The sequence below is a fragment of the Chaetodon trifascialis genome, chromosome 18, assembly GCF_039877785.1.
Source record: "Chaetodon trifascialis isolate fChaTrf1 chromosome 18, fChaTrf1.hap1, whole genome shotgun sequence".
NCBI classification, from domain to species: Eukaryota; Metazoa; Chordata; class Actinopteri; order Chaetodontiformes; family Chaetodontidae; genus Chaetodon; species Chaetodon trifascialis.
Genome location: NC_092073.1, coordinates 19847580 through 19865826, shown reverse-complemented (window position 1 = coordinate 19865826; position 18247 = coordinate 19847580). Strand labels below are relative to the sequence as shown.

The following is an 18247-nucleotide window of genomic DNA, read 5'->3' as shown; positions in this document are numbered from 1 at the left end:
CCCGTCATCTGCAGGCCGGGGGATTGTAAGATAAAAATAGCTTTTCAGCGTCTCGGGAATCCCCCCCCCCCCCCCCCCCCCACACACACACTTTTTGAAATGTGGCACTGTAGTGGGGTGGGGGTTCCCTCCGGGGACCCACGTAAAGAGCAGTTTCACGTCAGGCCACGGCCCGCTCACCCCGCTGATCTCGTTTCACCAATTTGGCTGGAGAGAAAGGGCCTGAAGCGTCCTTCTTAACGATGTTCCTCGCTATGTTCAGGAGCCTATAAATAGGGTAACTGCTAATTATCTACAGTGATCTCACCAAAGCTGTGATTATGCTTCAGAGCTGATAAGGGTGCTTGATAGGAAGGAAACAGAATAGTGCTGTGATTTAAATTCACCCTTCAATTTGAGCAAATCCTTTTGCGAATTGTGCAGCATTGTAGTAAAGTAGCAGAGAAACCAGGACGTGGAGTACTACTCAAGACCAGGAAATAAAAAAGGCAATAAATGCGTGTTTTTCCTACTGTGGACAGAAAGATTAAGCAGGATGGACAGAGATCTGCAGCGCGGCAGATGGATGGCGCGTTACATCTTGGAAACAGTTTTCAAAAGTTTTCAGAGCTGCAGAAAGAAAAACAAACCCTTTTTTAAATGTTTTTTTTAGCGGCGTGTGTTATGCCAACACAGCCTGGGTCAGAATACTTGAGTACACTTTGAATATTTTCTGTATCGTAGCCCACATTTCATCATTCAATATCCAAAAAACATTCAGTTTGGATTCAGTTTGTAAGTGCGCCTCTCTGCCGTCCAGGACATTTTTGTGTTACAGAAATCAAATCCCACACTGGACACGAGTAAGATGCTCTGTGTCCTGTAGTTTGGTCTCCTTAGAGGGACAGGAGATGAAAACATCGAGGTTGAGGGCTGTTGGGTATAACGCAGTGGGACTAGAGATCACAGGACACTTCTGGTTTTAACTGTGGCCCCCGGCCCCTCGCAGCACGGCCTTCCCTTAGCCGCTGTCCTGCTAATTGGCTCTGTGGATAATGCTGGAACTCTGAATTTACATGGAAACACTTTGAAGACCGGAGTACACTCGCCCCCGAGCGCAGTCTTACAACCGCTCTGCCCGGCCTTAGCAGCACACGGTAAACCGAGGCAGAAAGCAAACAGTCAGTCCACAGAGGACGGGAAAAAAGTGGAATGTAGAGGTAACATTTGTCTAGGGACCCATGAGATTGGATGTGAAATGAGTACAGTCGTGTGCTCACAGACGATCGAAACAGACAGAGGAAGAGTGAGGGGCGCAGACGAAAAGATTTAGTGATGCTAGCTTGGTTTGCATACACAAAAGTAACCTGCCTTCACTTCAGTTCAGGCCTGATGAAGCTGTTTACGTAACCCCGCACCGAGCCGCGCCGCAGACACAAAATCTAACGAGTCAGTCAATTTTACGCATGAATTTTCCTCCATGTATCGGGGTCCATGTCATGATGGACTTCCCTCAGCCGCGTCCTCAGCTCCTCCTGGGAGATCCTGAGGCGTTTCCAGCCCAGAGGGGATATATAATCCCTCCAGTGTGTTCTGGGTCGGCCGGGAGGTCTCCTCCCAGTTGGACTTGCCTAGGAATACCTCCGCAGGGAGGCGTCCGGGAGGATCATATGCTCTAGACATCTCAGCTTGGTCCTTTGGACATGAGAGCTCTGGTCCAGGCTTACTGCTGATGTTGAAGCTGCCCACTGAGCCCCCAAAGGGTGACTCCAATAGCACCCTGCCATAGGAAGCTATGTAATAAAGGGACAAAGGCAGCAAAATCAGCAAAAAGCCTCTTTATCCAGGACTGTAGCGTTGAATCCACAGTGCTTCACTCGTGGTAATCCCGGCTTTTCTCCATCTTGCATTCGCAAAGATAACATCAATGACCTGCGTTGGGTCAGGCTGACCGTGAATTTGAGGAATTTTGGATTCAAACATGTCATTAAAGAAAACTGAGCTTCTTTAAATCGCTGTCAAGCTGCAAATCAGGGATTTCAAGGAAGGCACAGTAACTGTTACTGTATACTGTTTGAGTTTAGCCGAGGGTCGTGTGGGGTGATGCTGTTTGTTGCTGGAGGCTGCTGAGAGGATGTCAGAAAACTTTGTGCACGCCTGATCCCTCTTTGTTAAGTGCTCGTTGTCCTTTTTTTTTGGCATGAGCGTGTGCAGGCCAGCCATTAGGAATTATGGACAAAGAGACAACGTTTTCCAAATTTGGCCCCTCATACCAGCAGGTTGCAGGTTGCAGGGCAGTGCAGCTGATTAAACTAAGCTAGCTGATGTCTAATTAGCTTGTCTGCTAGCTTTGCCACATTCAGCTTCACCTGCTGCTGCTTCATGCTTCCTTCCAGAAATTTGCCCATTGCCTCTCTGCTCCTTTCGTTTCCTCGTTCTCTCGTTGTTTCTTTTTTGAGCTCCTTGGACCCCCCCCCCGACAGCGGGGCTGTGTACATCTATTTGCAGGGCTGTCCAGTCAACATTACTGCGCATTTACCAGTGTGAACATAGAATAAATATGTGCCTGGCTGGCTCACTTTGACACTTACATAAGCTGCGAATGTGATTATGAAAGCAATATTCCAGCGGTGTCTGTTGTGAGTGCTAGTCTCAGCCTGATGGCCATGTTAAGCTCCCTCCAGGCCAGAGTGTTTATCTCACTGGTGTTTAGGCTTTGGTCTTTGGACTGCACCCAAAGCGAGGCCCCCGCTGTCCGGGCAGCCCCGCTCCGGCTAACTCCTGCTAGTTGACCTCGTTTAAAGGCCTGGCTGTGTTGTCTCGCTGTCCCTCTGAGCGCAGACCCACGGCTGTCCAGCTCTCTGCAGCATCTCTGAGACTCTGTGTGTGTCTGAGTTAGAGTAATGCACAGGCCTGAAATTGTGGTCTGAGCCAGATCCAGCGCCAATTTACTGAGCCCAGTCCCTGCCCAGCAGCTAGAAAGGCATGAACCCGGCCTGGAGCAAATATATTGATGTCAAAACTCATTCCTCTCTCTCTCTTTTGGTTTCCCCCTCTGTCTCTTCTGCTCTCTCTCTCTCTCTCTCTCATAGCAGAGCTACATACAAACACTCACATTTCATGCTTGCTGCTCCAACTTATGGACCAAATTATGAGGCAATAAATGATTAGTGAGCCAGATTTATAGTATACTCTTTATATTCTCACTGACATTATTAGGCTTAATCTACTACATATTTCACTTTACTTTTTATGGACTTAATACTGTAATTATTTTCCTCATGTTGTAATTACAGCTCTGCTGTACTCTTGGCGTACGGCACCTATTGAGATTTGTCCTGTTTGGTAAACTTGACAACATAAACTTGACTTCTGAATGGCATGATCAATAAATACCTTAAAAACATGCTGAGTTAAAAAGTGCATACTTACAATTTTGATACAGAAAGCACAGTTAATATGTAAGTAACAAGTAAGTAACAATAATCTTTTATGGTTATATGATAATATTTAGATTTTAGGCTGAAACCTGCCTTGAATCAAGCTAATTGGTTCCCTTTTCAGTTATTTGGCCAAATTATTGCCTAAGGAGACTTCCAATAAGTGCATCCAAACTCAAAAGACACACAGTTAAAACAGATCAAAGTGTGTTAGAGAGCTACTTGACTTACCTTTAGTACAAGTTAAAGGAGCATTCCAGTGATTTATCCCCCGTTAGGCTGGAGAACGTGCAGGAGAGCAGAGATAGCCGACTGTTAGTCCCCACAGTGAGTCAAACTCCAAAAGCTCTGCAGCCTACACATCTATAAATGCAAGTTAGAGTCTCTTTGTCAGATGCTCCATGCCTGGTTAATGTCAGTGTGTCTCTGAGCTCAAGGCCAGGTGATACTGATGATATCACCAAGGTTATTTTCCCAGACTTGACAAAAGCTCGGACTTCATACAAGTCTTAGGACTCTCTGAGAGAAGAGGAAGACCATGGAAAATGTGTGCAGGTGTACATGTGCATGTATTTTATTTAGAGAATCTCATTAGGCTTGTCTTTGTTTTTTAGTTCTTCCTCAAACAAACACCGTCTTTCCCCGGTGCCTTCACACACATCCAGAGCTGGCAGTTTACAGCACAGACACAACTGTACTGTATGTGCAGAGTAAATTGCCCTCCAGCCAAGTCTTTTCTTCTCACCTCCTTTCTGTGCATTCTGTAGTTCAATCTGTAATTACTGGACGATGAGCTTTCCTCTGGGTTTGTGTTGCACTCTGTAGGATCATTACAAATATCTACAGAGGCCTATTAGCGGTTGATTAGGCACGGCGCTGGACCGGAAGCGCGTGGGCTTATTTCAAAGAGTGGAAGAGTCCTCTGCAGGCCCTAATTAGCAAGCAGAATTCAGCTAGTTCCTGGTTTCCTGGTCAGGTGGAAGATGCCTGCCCTCCGCATCAATTAGTACTACTCTTGGAGTTGGTTTTTATTCCCCTGCTTCATGTCACAGAAAGGTGATGGAGGAGAACAGCTGTGTTTGGTGTCAGGGGAAGAATATGTAGAGTGCACATTCGTATGCCGGGAGTGCTGCAGTCTAATGCAGTTTAATGCAGTGATCTACAGTAGATATGAAGCTAGAGTGAATTTATAGTCTAAAGGTTAGTCTAGAGGTTCTCACTGTCTTGTTTGCACAAGTATTTGCAATGTATTATACTTAAAACAAGACATATTTTGCATGCTCTTCCCAGGTTTTTGCATGCATAATACATAATTAGCAATGCAGACCTCCACCCGATGCGTCTAAAATATATATTAGGAAGTTTATACCCTTGGCAATCAAGGAGATATTTGGATCTCACAGAATTTGCATGGAGAATATGGCCAAAAGTATGTAGACATTCCTGGCATCCTGGCGGTTGAGGCGTTAAAGACACTGGCCGTGTAACACTAAGTTTCCTGATTCGAATCCAGCCGCGAGTCTTTGCTCCATGTCATCTCTTCCCTCTCATTTCCTGTCATCTCTCTTCTGCCACTCTCAAATAAAGGCAAAAACAACCCAAAAATATTTAAAAATTGGCTCCCATTCAGCCACAAGAGCGTTAATGAGGTTAGACACTGATGTTGGGTGGTATGGCCTGGGGCCCGTTTCGCCAAATCTGCAACATGCAAGCTGTGACTTGCAACGTGTGATAATTTCCTCTCACACTAATTTTGACACGTTTAACTAATCAAAAGAAACACAATGCATGAGCAAGCGAGGGGACTGTTAGGACTCTCAAATTTATCAGCAATTTGCAAATGACAGTCATGTGTGAAACGTGCATTGGCACCATTCGCCATGTGCGTGGATGCAGCACTCCCACGTCGCTGTTGTGGAACGGACCCCTGGCTCGCGGTCGTAGTTCCAGTTCATCCCAAAGGTATTAAGTCAGGGCTCTGTAGCTGGCATTGCGCACGAGGGCACAAAGATTTTTTAAAAGGATAATTTTACCTACTCAGTCCCATAAATAAAAGTGGAACAACCCTGAGTGAGAGTAAAATCACTCTTCTCACAGCTCATGAACAATCTGACAGTGTGGGCTTTGAGTAGACGTTGCTCTATTTTAAAGGCTCAGCCAAAAAGGTTGGGAGTCCCTGGTCTAAAATATCATGATATGTTACAGCATTAAGACCTCCTCTAACTGGAACCAAGGCTCTCACCCAAAACATGAAAAACAGAACAAAACTGGGGTGTCCACATACTTTTGGCAATGTCGCATTCAGGCCTGCTTCCTTTGGGTCACTGCTGAGACAGAGTTCTGGTGTGTGTTTATTGAATTTAGATCACTATTAAATTATGAATTGATCACAATGACAGAAACAGCACTGATGTAAGAAACTGTATTCGAGCCAGAGAGAGAGAGAGAGACTGAGAGAGAGAGACCGAGTGTGTGTTGCGTCTATTTTTGATTCCTGCGGCCCTTTTATAAGTGCTCTGTCGCAGGCGAACCATGCTGGTCTGACAGCGTGACGCACTCCGATAAAAAAGCTCTTGCTTGCGGTCACACACATGTCACCATGGCAATTAGCATGTCAGTGTGTGCGTGATTGACAGCTGCCACAGCTGGGATGTAAACAACAACAGCGGTGCTGGTGGGGAAACTTGGGGGGGTGGAGACATACAGCACAAGCTGTAGGTGTCTCTTTTACATGTGATTTATGTCATGAAACATAAATGAGGTAGATCATATTTACTCGTTTCTGGACCACACAGAAAGGCTGACTGAACACTGTTCCTTTGTTTCCTATTCTTATCTATTCAATTCTGTTTAAAGGGCTCATGAATCTATTTCTTGCCTCCGTGTCAGATCTTATCAGAAACAGCTGTTAGAGAGTCAAACACATTCTCAATCATATAGACCTAATTAATCATCAGTTAAATCTGATGTGATTTCTGCTCTCTCGCAGCGCAGTCGATGCCGTCAGGCGTAATGGAGGGACCAATATGGCTGCCCGAGTTGCTTCGCTATCAGCTGAACATCATCACAAATAATTAATAGATTGTGTCGTGCATATAGAAGTAGGCCACAGCCTATGTGTACAGTCTTGTATATTTCAAAACAATGCAATCCTGTAGAGACCATGACAGTATATCATGTTGTAATAAGTTGCAATATGTTGCTAAATAAGTTTCATCTTCCTAATTAATTAATCTTTTCAGACTATGACAGCAAAAAATTATGAAAAATGTCCATTCTCAGAGCCACAGGTGACATCTTCAGCTGTGCTCAAACGTCTTTCAGCAGCTCACATATATGTCAGTGAAAAGCAGAAAATCCCACTGGAAGTGGCAAATGTTTGGTATTTTTGCTTGAAAAAGGAAAGTAAGCTGTCATTTACTTTACTTTTAATGAGTAATTGTTTCATTTGTTAGCTTATTTAAATTCACTATTGAACATAAAGAATTGCAGACGATAACATTTTGTCGACGTGGGTTTTAAAGGTGCAGGAGTCATTTTGTCTATTGTGGAGTTTCATGCAGCGTTATTCGCCGATAAAGAACTGAGGCTTTAGCAGTCGTTTTTAATGCATTTGCCCCTCTCAAAAAGCTTGCAGCCAATTTAAAAAAAGGAAAGACTTTCATTGTTTACGTCCATGTTTGTTGGCTTGCTAGGCTAATCTTTCTCTTACATGCGTTTTGCTCGTGCATTGCCACTTGCATTACACACCTGTTGAATAGTGTGACACCTCTGGCAGGAAAGTGCATCTATAAACAACATAGGGACCCACTTATCAAAACAAACAAAACAAAACAAACAAACAAACAAACAAACAAACAAACAAACAAACAAACACATGGGCACCTTTAAGTTAGCCTTTAAAAAATATAACTTTCATAAAAAACGTTTTTGTGAATGATTATAAACTCATCTTGGCCCAGAAACCTTCTTCAACCATTAAGTTATTTCACCATAACTTCAGGTGTCCTTTTCTTCGAGTGAAGACCTTTACAGATGTGGTCCAAAAACTCTGTTTTATGGCCTCTTGATGTGAGTCCGGCTCCTAGCATGTGACTGATGGCAGGTAGCTGGGAGTCAGGCTGCACTGTCTGGGCTGCTTTGCTGTTCAACATACTCCACATCCGAGCCCCCGCATCAATCACCGCAGCAGGCAGGAGTGGGATGCACTGCCGGGGCTATTTCTGGCTCTCCCTGTCACACACACGAAAAATATGCACGCTCACACACACACACATGCACGCACACCTGTCTCAGGCTGTTTCTTCCAGTGTCTCTGTGAGCTGGGCATATTAACAGTGGCAGGCAGTAGCTGCAGCACGCTCCACCTGTCCTGAGGAGACAACTGTTGGGAGATGAAATCAGTTACCTGACTCACGCTGCAGCACAGAGCTCATTTAAAGCTGCGCCAGACAGATTTTTATGAAGGGACTCACAACGCAGAAGGCTGAAGGCTTCTGTGCTTTGGTAACTGTTGTAATCCAGACTAAGCGCCACAAACATAGGTTGTTTTTTTTTAAGCCTTTTTTAACCATCAGATTACCTTAAAGCTCTTCTCATTGTTCTCTGGAATGCTGCTCGGCCGCACGATGATAACTAGTTTTCAGCAGATTCCTGATGGTTGCCATGCTGGCTCGCTTTTCCCTCTTTAATCCACAGAGAAGTAGGATAATTTGATTAAAGCAGCATTAACGGACAGTTGCCTAGTTACCCATCCGCCAGACAGAGAGCAACATTAACATTAATTTGAAGTCATGTTTCTGGCAACTTGTAAAATGTAAGTCCAATATTCAATCTGAGTGAAATATCTGCCTCCGCTATGCTCACCGGCTCCTCGCTAACTTGTCTTTCTGCCTTCAGCTGCTGGTCAGCTTTTGCTGGAAACAACAAATAACGTTGCTGAGAGCGGTGAGAGAGAGTTAGACTAAAGTTATGGACCCTAAAGTCAAAACAGTGAGCTGAAAGATGCTAAAGCGCTCTGTCGAAAAGAGGGAAACTGAGCTCTTTTAAATTACATCATCATCTGCTGCGCTGTTAGCATAAAATGAGTGAAAGGCCAGCTTTAAAGCGTCAGTCGAAAGTACAACCATGAACCAAAAACGTTGGCTCAATGCAAATAATAATGCCGTATTAAACAGGATATATTAAATATAAAGAACACATCTTTCTATTTTTTGGTGAATTTAAATAAGAAAAAGACAATTCATGCTGTCTGAGACCCTGTGTCGGCCATTCAGAATCACTAGTAACGCAGAGCTGCAATACATATGCAAATACTTCCAGTCTTGTGGGTTTGATATACCGTTGAAGTTTAAATACGTAGTTCCAAAGTACCGAACACAGGTTCACGATTTTAAGACCAAAAGGCCCCTTTTCAAGGCTGTCACCAGTGAAACGAGGAGCCGTCTTCAACAGATTAGCGTAGTGCCACTTTAAATGCTTTGCTCTCTTCAGTGAGATTTGTTTGAGGAACTTGTTCGCTGAATAGTAACCTGGTAATTACCTTGTGCTTTCGAGCCCCGGCTGGCCTCTCCAAGGCTTTGGCTGAGGGCCGACGCTCTCCGACTGAAAAACGCACTCAGACCTCACCAAAGACCTTGAGAGATAGCAGAAATAGCTGCCTCTTAAGACGTGCAGAGTCCAGTCCGCCACGAGGAGCATCGCAGTGACTGATGCTTCATTTAGACGCCGCCGCTGGCCTCGCCTCTGGATCTCTCACAGTCGGGTCACAAACACTTCATCACGTGTCAAGTGTCAGCCGAAGCACCGTCGCTATTCTGGGCCCCTCGTCATTTCTCGGGATTCATAAGACATTATCATCTCTGCTTAGAGAAACATGTTCACGTCATGTGCAAATAAGACTGTGGTGTAGTTTTGGGGAGAGAGCAAGAGCAGAAAAATTAGAGCTTTATGTCAATGACCCAAATATGTTCAGACGGATGAGAAGATGGAGTCTCACTCCCAGAAGAAAGAGAATTAACGGCTCTCCTTTAATCACGCAAATAAGTATGTTCTTAATTTAGATATTAATTATATCTTGTAATTTGGCAAACAGGACACAAAGTCTGGCGAGGACGCCCCCTGACGCCCCTCGTGTTTTTCTATCCCTCAGCCTGTTTCCTATCAGACTTTCAATCAAATGGAAGAAGCTTCACTAATTTAATACAGAGCGGCGAGAAGGCACAGTTCGACGGAGAGGGGAATCTCACAACTTAAATAATTAGACCCCCGTCCCTCCCACAAGACATCTGATCCCACGTTCTGCTCACTGATTCCCAGCTTCGGGCTTTACTTTTGGTTCAGTATTGACACGTTTTAATTGCTTTTATATTGGTGTGTTATCAGTCTGCGTCACGAGACGACGTGTTTTAAATTCCTAAATTTGTTGTGAAGGAAATTCAGGCTGACCCGCTGTCGTCTCTGCGTGGTTGATGTGTATGTTTGCTCCTCTTCACAGTGTTTGCCCGTCCACGGTCATGGATTTGTCCTGGACAAGTACAAGTGCCACTGCAAGAAAGGATTCTACCATCCCAACAGAGTCGCTGTCAACGGATTCACAAGTAAGTCAGTTATCGCCTGTTTCACTGACAGATAAGACATATTCTTTATTACTGTGTCACTGGTCACTTTTAAAGGTGTCCCATCAGAATTTGTCAAGTTTCGGCGACATGCTAACATGCTAGCAGAGAGCCCTTTTCATCTCTTTTCTCCCAAATTTAGTACAAATGCAGCAGGTGAGCTCAATTTTTAGGCTTGACGCTGCTTCAAAGTTGCACATATCCTGGTCATCATGTCCATCTGCAGAAGAACTATAAGTCCATCTTGTTTGTTTCATTATCTTACTTTTATAACTTCAGTAATGAAAGAGACACGTGTTACTGCCCTGCCTGGAAATTGAAGTAGCCCCAGTACCTGGGGAGGCCAATCAGGTTCAAGATGGGAAATATCTTCTTAATGGTGGTTACTTTTCCCAGTTTATTCTGTCTGCTCTGAGTTAATTAAAAAAGGCTTTTGCAGACGCTGAACCCCAGCGGTTTTCACCTGCCCTCCATCTCTCTCCCTGCCATACTTTCATTTTGATCCACTTTCCCTTCTGTCTCATCCCACTCGAACCTCATATAGCATGTTCCTCTGTGTCTATCTCAATTTTACCGCGTCCCCTCTCTCACCCATTTGCCTCCCTCCCTCCCGCCTCCGCTCAACTTACTGCACCCCTGTTTTACCCTGAAATATTTTCCCTCCATGCACAGAAAAACAAAAAAAGGCTCTGCAATTTCTTGACGTCTGTGCTGTCTGCTTCTGCCTGTTTGTGCTGTTCGCTGTACTGCGAGTGCACACAAACTCACGTGTTCATGTCTGCATGAAAGCTCGGTGTGTGTGTGTGTGTGTGTGTGTGTGTGTGTGTGTGCATGTGTCTGTGTGTCTTTGACAACACAATAATAGAGAGGAGAGGCAAGCCTGTTAGCGAGGCGTAGTGCTGCAGTCTGGCCCACCATGGGGCCAATAACAAGCCTGTTAATCCACAAGGGAACATCCTTGACACTCCTTTGCAGAGAAAGCCAGTGCAACTCACTTTCCTTTGTCTCCCGGTGATCTTCCACTGTGGATGCATGTAAATATGTGGGAGAAGTTAGCGTCGCCGTTGCTGTCAGTCAGCCGTAGGAGAAACAAACCAACGAGAGTGAGCTGAAGGATGTGACTCATTGCTATGGAGATAAGTAGTCCTTTGGAAGGGATCAATGATGTGCAGAGTCATAGCTTTGAAAAATAGGCCAGTTTCTTTTTAAAGGCAAAATCCCTGCAAATCTCTGAGACAATGGCTGTTTCCAATAAAGCCTCCATAAAAGCTCCACACAAGACCACCATTCGTTATCGGTCCAACCATATGGGCATCTCTCAGGGGATTTCTTACAAAGCTGTAGCTCCTTGTTGTCCCTTGGGTTTGTTTGAGTGTTACCTTAGTTTACCCTGGGAGGGTGTTTTTTTTAGCATTCACTGTTGTCCAGCGTGTCCAAACCCCTCCTCAACAGAGCAGCTCCTTTTGAAGCAGTTAGCGGTTTAGTGGCTAGCGTGTTCCTCCACCTCAGTGCTAATTCTTCATTATTTACTTTCCCCACCCAGATCTAGTGTCTTATATTGTACTTTTATGGTTTCAGCCAACCTGCCCTGTCTTTGGACATCATCTCTGTCCTTGTCAGGATTAAATGATTAAGTTCTGCTTTGTCCTCTGTGTACTTTCCTCCCAGGCGAAGCCGCAGTTATCAGCCTTGTATGATATGCCAGTGACTGAACAGGGCGCGGCGGTGTTGACTTTTCATGTTCACACATATAGATCCACCTCCATCGTGTTGACACAGTGTCGATGAATCCTTGTAAGGTCAGAGAGGGATAAGCATATATGTACTGAGGATGCTTCAGTCTGTCACAGAAGCACTTCATCTATACCTTATAGTAAAGGTCTCGACAGAGCAGTCACAAGGACACTTCAGAAACTGACAGTTAGCATCACAACCTGCTTCGAACATCGAAACGTGACGAACACATTTCAGCTGTTTATTATAAAGCTAATTATTCAAGCCGTTTATTCGTTATTTTTAGCAAACATTTCCACTATTTATGCATTTCTTTTAATTCATCCAGTCGTCTTAGCTAAGTTTCAACAGTTTCATAGATAACATTTCAACAGATAATCTATTACTTGTAGCTAACAATGTCGTTTCATTATTCTTTCATCACAATTTCAACTTCACTTATCAATTCTGGCATTGAGCTGTGAAATTCATTTATGCTATTAATTTTAACCATTTATCCATTTTAACTAAAAACTTATGAATTATATATTTCTATAAATAAATTCTCCATCCATCCATTGTCTATACCCGACTGTCCCTTTCGGGGTTGCGGGGGGGCTGGAGCCTATCCCAGCTGTCGACGGGCGAGAGGCGGGGTACACCCTGAACCGGTCGCCAGCCAATCGCAGGGCAACATATACAGACAAACAACCATGCACACTCACACTCACAACTAAGGACAATTTAGAGTCACCAATTAACCTAATGAGCATGTTTTTGGTCTGTGGGAGGAAGCCGGAGAGAACCCACGCATGCACGGGAAGAACATGCAAACTTCACACAAAAAGGCCCCGTCCGACCCGGGGATCAAACCGGCGACCTTCTTGCTGTGAGGCACGCGCACTACCTGCTGCGTCACCGTGCCTAAAAATAAATTATAAAATATAATTAGCTGAGCTGCCCTCCACAGTCTTTCCATACGTACCCCCTGACATTCAAGTACAGCTCCCTGGTTATCACTGTCCTCGAGCATGAAAGTGATCAAATCTGCAGAGTGTTGATAAGCTTATTGATCAGTGCCAGTGGCGGAGAGATTACTGGGTTGGTTGCTGAGATTTCCTGCCTTGAATTTTAGAGATTAACTCCTTTATTTGTCTATTTTGTTTCTGACAGGAATGGGGAAAATGGGAAAAGCTGCGGACAGCGGCCCCAATGCAGACGAGGGGTCGTCCAGCGACTGCCTGCCGTGCCAGCAGGGCTGCGCCTTCTGCAAGGACGACACCCCCTGTGTGGCGCGAGAGGACGGCGCCCTTCGCATGGCCGTGCTCTCCTTCCAGTGCCTCTGCCTGTTGATCGTCTTCGTTAGCATGGTGCTCATTTACCACTTTCGCAGGAATAAGGTACGCATGATCAGACTGACAGGTGTTGAGATTGCTAGACAGTACAGCCCTGTTTTTCTTTTTTCATGATTACATTCACTAGCAATTTATAACGGTTTAATGCGTCTTATTTACTTAAATGCTGGTGTAGAAGTGGGATCAAGACTCTCACAGTTAGTCATTTCAGCTTGTCGAGATTTTGTTTCACCATTAAAAGTGAAAGTTTGAAATCTCTGCGGTGCAAAAGAGAGAGCTACACAGATTCAACTCACATTACAACATCACATCAGTTACCTGTTTGATGTTTTCTAGCCTGTATGATCATCAAAGCCCTTCGGATCAATAAACCAGTGAATCCATATGTGGGTGGTCACAATAAAGCTTTGAAATCATTTCAAACAGCTCAGACAAGAGGCTGCGGATCAATTCAACATCAGCAACTTGGACTGCGACCAGTGTGCGTAAATGAGAGCACTGAGGCGAGTTCACTCTGATTTATACATCAGGCGGCTGACCGCTTCATCTTCCACACTCTGAGCGAAATACATGGGCGTCAAACTCTCTAAGAATAAAATCCACGTTGGTATTTAACTCACATCGTATGTTTGTTGCATTTGGCAGTGAGAAACACTCAGATTTGCACCTGGCTGACAAAGTCATCTCCATCTAATTTAATCACTTTAGCAAACAGTATATTTTTCACATTACCTTGAAGGGTGATGGCATTTCCACTGCATCATCAAAAGGGGAAACTACTTCACAAGCACAAAACTTAACGCTCCGCAGGGAAAGCGAACATTCGCATTTAGCTTATGCACGAGATATTCATAGCACTTCAGCACAGTATTAAGTCTCTGTGGAGTCAGTAGTTTGGTTTGGTGCTACAGCATAAGGTTTTTTATCCAGATCAACAGAGAGTTGTCAGATTATTGGAGTATTGTTGAGACAAGTTAGAACTGAGATTCTTGCCTTTTTCTATGGTCACACTTAAACACTGTTAGGTTTTAACTGAGTCCACAGGACCCAAAGTACCAGCTCAGACAAATGAGGCAGAAAGCAGTTTAAACAGTTTCATGAATAATAAGGAGTTCAGGTGAGGCAGAGCTCCTCTGTGAGAGCACATAGGCGGGGCATGGATGAGACAGGTGTGGGCTGGGCACCTGAGCACAACAGGAAAAACAACCAATTAGGAAGAGAACAAGAAGGCAAGACAAAAACACTGACAGAGCGCTAACACAAGCTTCAGGTCTGATCGTTACCACGCAGGAATAGTATGAGCAGGTGAGTCCCGATTGATGATTGAGCACAGGTGTGCTCAGGAGGGCGGCCCAACCTGCTGGCCACACCCTCCAGCAGCACAGAGACAGACTGGACAGGCAGGGCAGAGACAGGCAGTTAGCCTACGTTTACATTTGGGGAAAATGTATGTTTTCATGCGGTTTGGCTTCTTGTTTACATGCAAACTGAGTTTTTTTCACGGAAAACGATCATTTTCAAAAACTCCGGCCAACATGGAGATTTCTGAAAACGTTGGTTATGTGTTGGCGTGTGAACAGGGTTAAACGGCGTTTTAGGTTCCGAAACGTCACAACATTTACACTCACACCCATGGGTTTGGCATAGTTATGATGGCGCTCGACAGTGTATTTATCCAGGTTCATGTAAACAACAACATTTTTGAATGTTATTTTTGAAAACGCAGAGGCCAAAATATCCGTTTTCCAAAAACCCTGCTACGTGTAAACGTAGGGTAACTTTTTGTCTTCTCAGCCATGTTTTCTGTTTCTACTTTCTGCTCAAACTGCTGCAGTTTCTGCCAAAAATGCTAGCTTGCACACTGCAAAAACAGGAAGTTTCTTGGCTTTTAGCTGAATCATGAATATATTAATCTGTAAAACAGAATTGCTTCTATATAAGTAGCACTTTGAATATGACTGTAGACACCGTGTGTGTCACATTTATCACTGCTGATGTCAATTTGAATGAGTCTGTGTAAACAGTAGTAAATACTAAGTTCACTTTCTAAGTAAACTTCTGATTGAACTTCCTCTGAGCCTCTAGTTTCTGCTGTCAATTAATTGTCTTAATTGAAGGCTTTGTTTGGAGCATTAGACATGCGAGGATAAACCTGACGACTCACCACATTCGCGACAGGGGAGCTGCTCTCTCCCCCACACACCTGAAGACTCCTTCCTATCAGCCAGAGCTGAACAAAGGATCGCTCCCGTTAATAAAGCAGATGAAACTTTTAGATACTCCAGGGCTTTGTCATAATTATGTAATCCTCATTTATGTAATCCCCATTAATCTTCTCAAACTAAGTTTAAGAGCTTAGTTTCAAAGCTCTTTGCGATAACTTCGCGATAAATCAAAAACAGTTCATTTTCATAAACAAATGGGTTCATTTGGGTTGCAGATTAATGTTTTTTTATATTTTAAACAGGATAAATATCACTTGTTTGGTCTCCATAGCTGCGGTTGAAGGTTTTTTTAATGGGGGGTGCAGTTGTCTCCTGCTCTCTGAAAGCCCCCTCCAGCATTATGTCAATTAGAGGATGATATGTTGTTAAATATCTTACACACAAAGTGCCTGAAATGGTGAACTTCTCTATAAAAAGTCCCGAGGCGGGAGCTTTGAGGTTGTTCTGTTGGAGTTCAGCACTTTTCAATCCTCCTGGAATATTATGACACCCTGCTGTTTTACAGCTGTTTAGCTCTCCTGCAGTATGAAGGGCGTTTCAAAGGTCCTACTGAAGTACAGAGATTTTGGACATTATAAGATTCAAGGTTCAAGATTTTTTTATTGTCATATACTTGTAACAATGTAACATCGTCTCCAGTAATGAAACTTTTTGGTGCCAACTTCACAGTGCAAAATATTCAAGAATAAAACATATACATATAAAAATAAATATGAATGAAATCGAAGTAGCAGCTTTATATGTTTCCTTCAGTTGTTTTTTCTGATGATGATCAGTTGATCTTATTTCAGAATTGCATCTTGTACATAAGTGAGCATGAAAATGAAAGCTGCTATAATCAATATTTTTATATCAACACTGAATCAGATGACTACATGTTGTATAAAATGAGTTATTTATAGTGACAACCCTGCAGAAACTGCAGTTCCCCTCAGGTTTCCGACAGCGAAGTTAGCAGCTTGCTGGTGAAGATACAGTACTTTAATGATGAACTGCTGAGGAGCAGGTGGAGACCAAACCAGAGCTAAAAGAAGAGTGAATATTGGATTCACATTACCAGATGGCCAAAAACATGATCCCAAATGAATGCTAATGTTGCTCCACGTCTGCTGAATGCGTTACTCATAACAACTTCATGAGGAAACAGAATGCTAATGCTGTGTTTACAGCTTTGTACGGTAGCCCTAAATGGCCAAAAATCTTTAATTAATGCAGGTTTAAGTGCACGATGCATAAAAGAGAAGTTTATTAATTGGTGCATCTTTGTTTTTTGGCAGAGTATCAGAGCATCAGGACTAGTCCTACTGGAGGCCATCCTGTGTGGAGCTCTGCTTCTCTACTTTCCGGTAAGCCTGAGACACTTGATAGTCTGCGTGTGTGTGTGTGTGTGTGTGTGTGTGTGTGTGTGTGTGCGCGCGCGCGCATCCTTTCATGTGCTCATTTCTTGACGCAGTCGCTGATAATCCTCGTGCCATGCTCCTTTGAGCTGAAAACAACAATCTTCTCATTGACTGAAGGTTGGCATTCAGTCTGACCTTCAGTTCACGCCGTCGCTCGCTCGTCTCAAACAGAATCAGAGCTCAGGAAGAAAGTTTCTGCTCTGCAGCATCAACGAGGAGCAGGATCGTTTGCCTTGTCAGGTAGTACAAACCTCGGCGCATAAATCACACTGTTGTCATGTTTGTTTTTTCTTGACAGCTGCATGGAGCTGTGATGAGCAGGTTTTTGCAGCCAAGGTGTGCGTGTGATATAGCGGCACAGACAAACACGCCGGGGCTGGTTGGTGCCCCCCCGCTAACTGCACACAGAGCTGGCCAATGAGCCCAGCGGCCTGTCAACACGACCATCTGTTGACCAGCCACTCACGCTGCTTCGTACAGACTGCGCTCATTCAGACCTTCTCACAGAATACACTCCATCAGATTTGATTTGACCATAACCTTTTAAGACCTTGTATTCTTAATTCATGTTCTGGCCATTTTTATTTATTTATTTATTTGGGACTTATTTATTCCAGTTTTTACCTCAAGCTGGTCACTTAAATGAAACATACTTATATCACTCCTCAAGTCCATGATCGTGGAACGATTTCTCAATTACTCATGGATCAGTTTCAAACATAAATGTCAAACGTCCACTGGTGCCGTCTTGTATAACGTGAGTAAGTGACTTAACACCTGGGTTGGGTTCTGGACTATTGGTTGGATACACAAGCAATTCAAATAAATCACATACAGCTTTGGAAAATTTTAACTGTTTTCTGATGTTTTATTAACAAAGTGATCGATTAATTGAGGAAATAAATGTCAAATTAACAGATAATGGAAATAATCACTGATGGCAGCCCTTCTGTTTTTTGAACATTATAACCTTACAATGAATTTTGGACCTTATTTATGACACTGTTGGACAGCCAGACTGCTTTAAAATTTGAGAAACATTGTATTTTTAAGGTTTTAGTTGTTCTCTACTATCCTGTGCATTCCACCTGGATTATTTTTACACTATGGCCTTCTTTGCAAAAATTACCACAAGTTAAAGTTTTACATTGTGTTGGGTCCTGTTGGCAGAACAGTGGGTGGCAAAAGGTTAAAGTGTAAGCAAAGACGGTGTCAAAGTATCGGTCGAAGCTCGTGGATGTCTCATTACAGAGCAAACAATCAATGAAAACAGCATTCTTGGTTCAGCTAGTGGGGAATAAATAACTCCTGGAAATGGTTCCTGTTTAGCTGAAGCTTTATGGTCCAACTGAGACTCTTTCTTCATTCGCTGTTCCAAGAAACTGGATGAATATAAAGTCTAACAGAGATTAAACATGTGTAGACAAGAAGTTCAGTCACTGTTATGATAATCAACGAAACTCTTTCCAGTTAATAGACGGTGACATTGTTTGCCAACTTCTGAAGCACCTCGTTATT

General features: G+C 43.7%; 1 protein-coding gene across 2 annotated transcripts in view; it reads left to right on the top strand.

Moving 5' to 3' along the window:
- The window catches only part of gpr158a (G protein-coupled receptor 158a), a 64249-nt gene that overhangs the window by 19448 nt on the left and 26554 nt on the right, over positions 1 to 18247 (top strand). For both annotated transcript variants that reach the window (XM_070986277.1, XM_070986275.1), the window contains exons 3-5: positions 9916 to 10018; positions 12923 to 13149; positions 16607 to 16675. In XM_070986277.1, coding sequence (XP_070842378.1) covers positions 9916 to 10018; positions 12923 to 13149; positions 16607 to 16675 — 399 coding nt within the window. The remainder of the gene's footprint in view (positions 1 to 9915; positions 10019 to 12922; positions 13150 to 16606; positions 16676 to 18247) is intronic.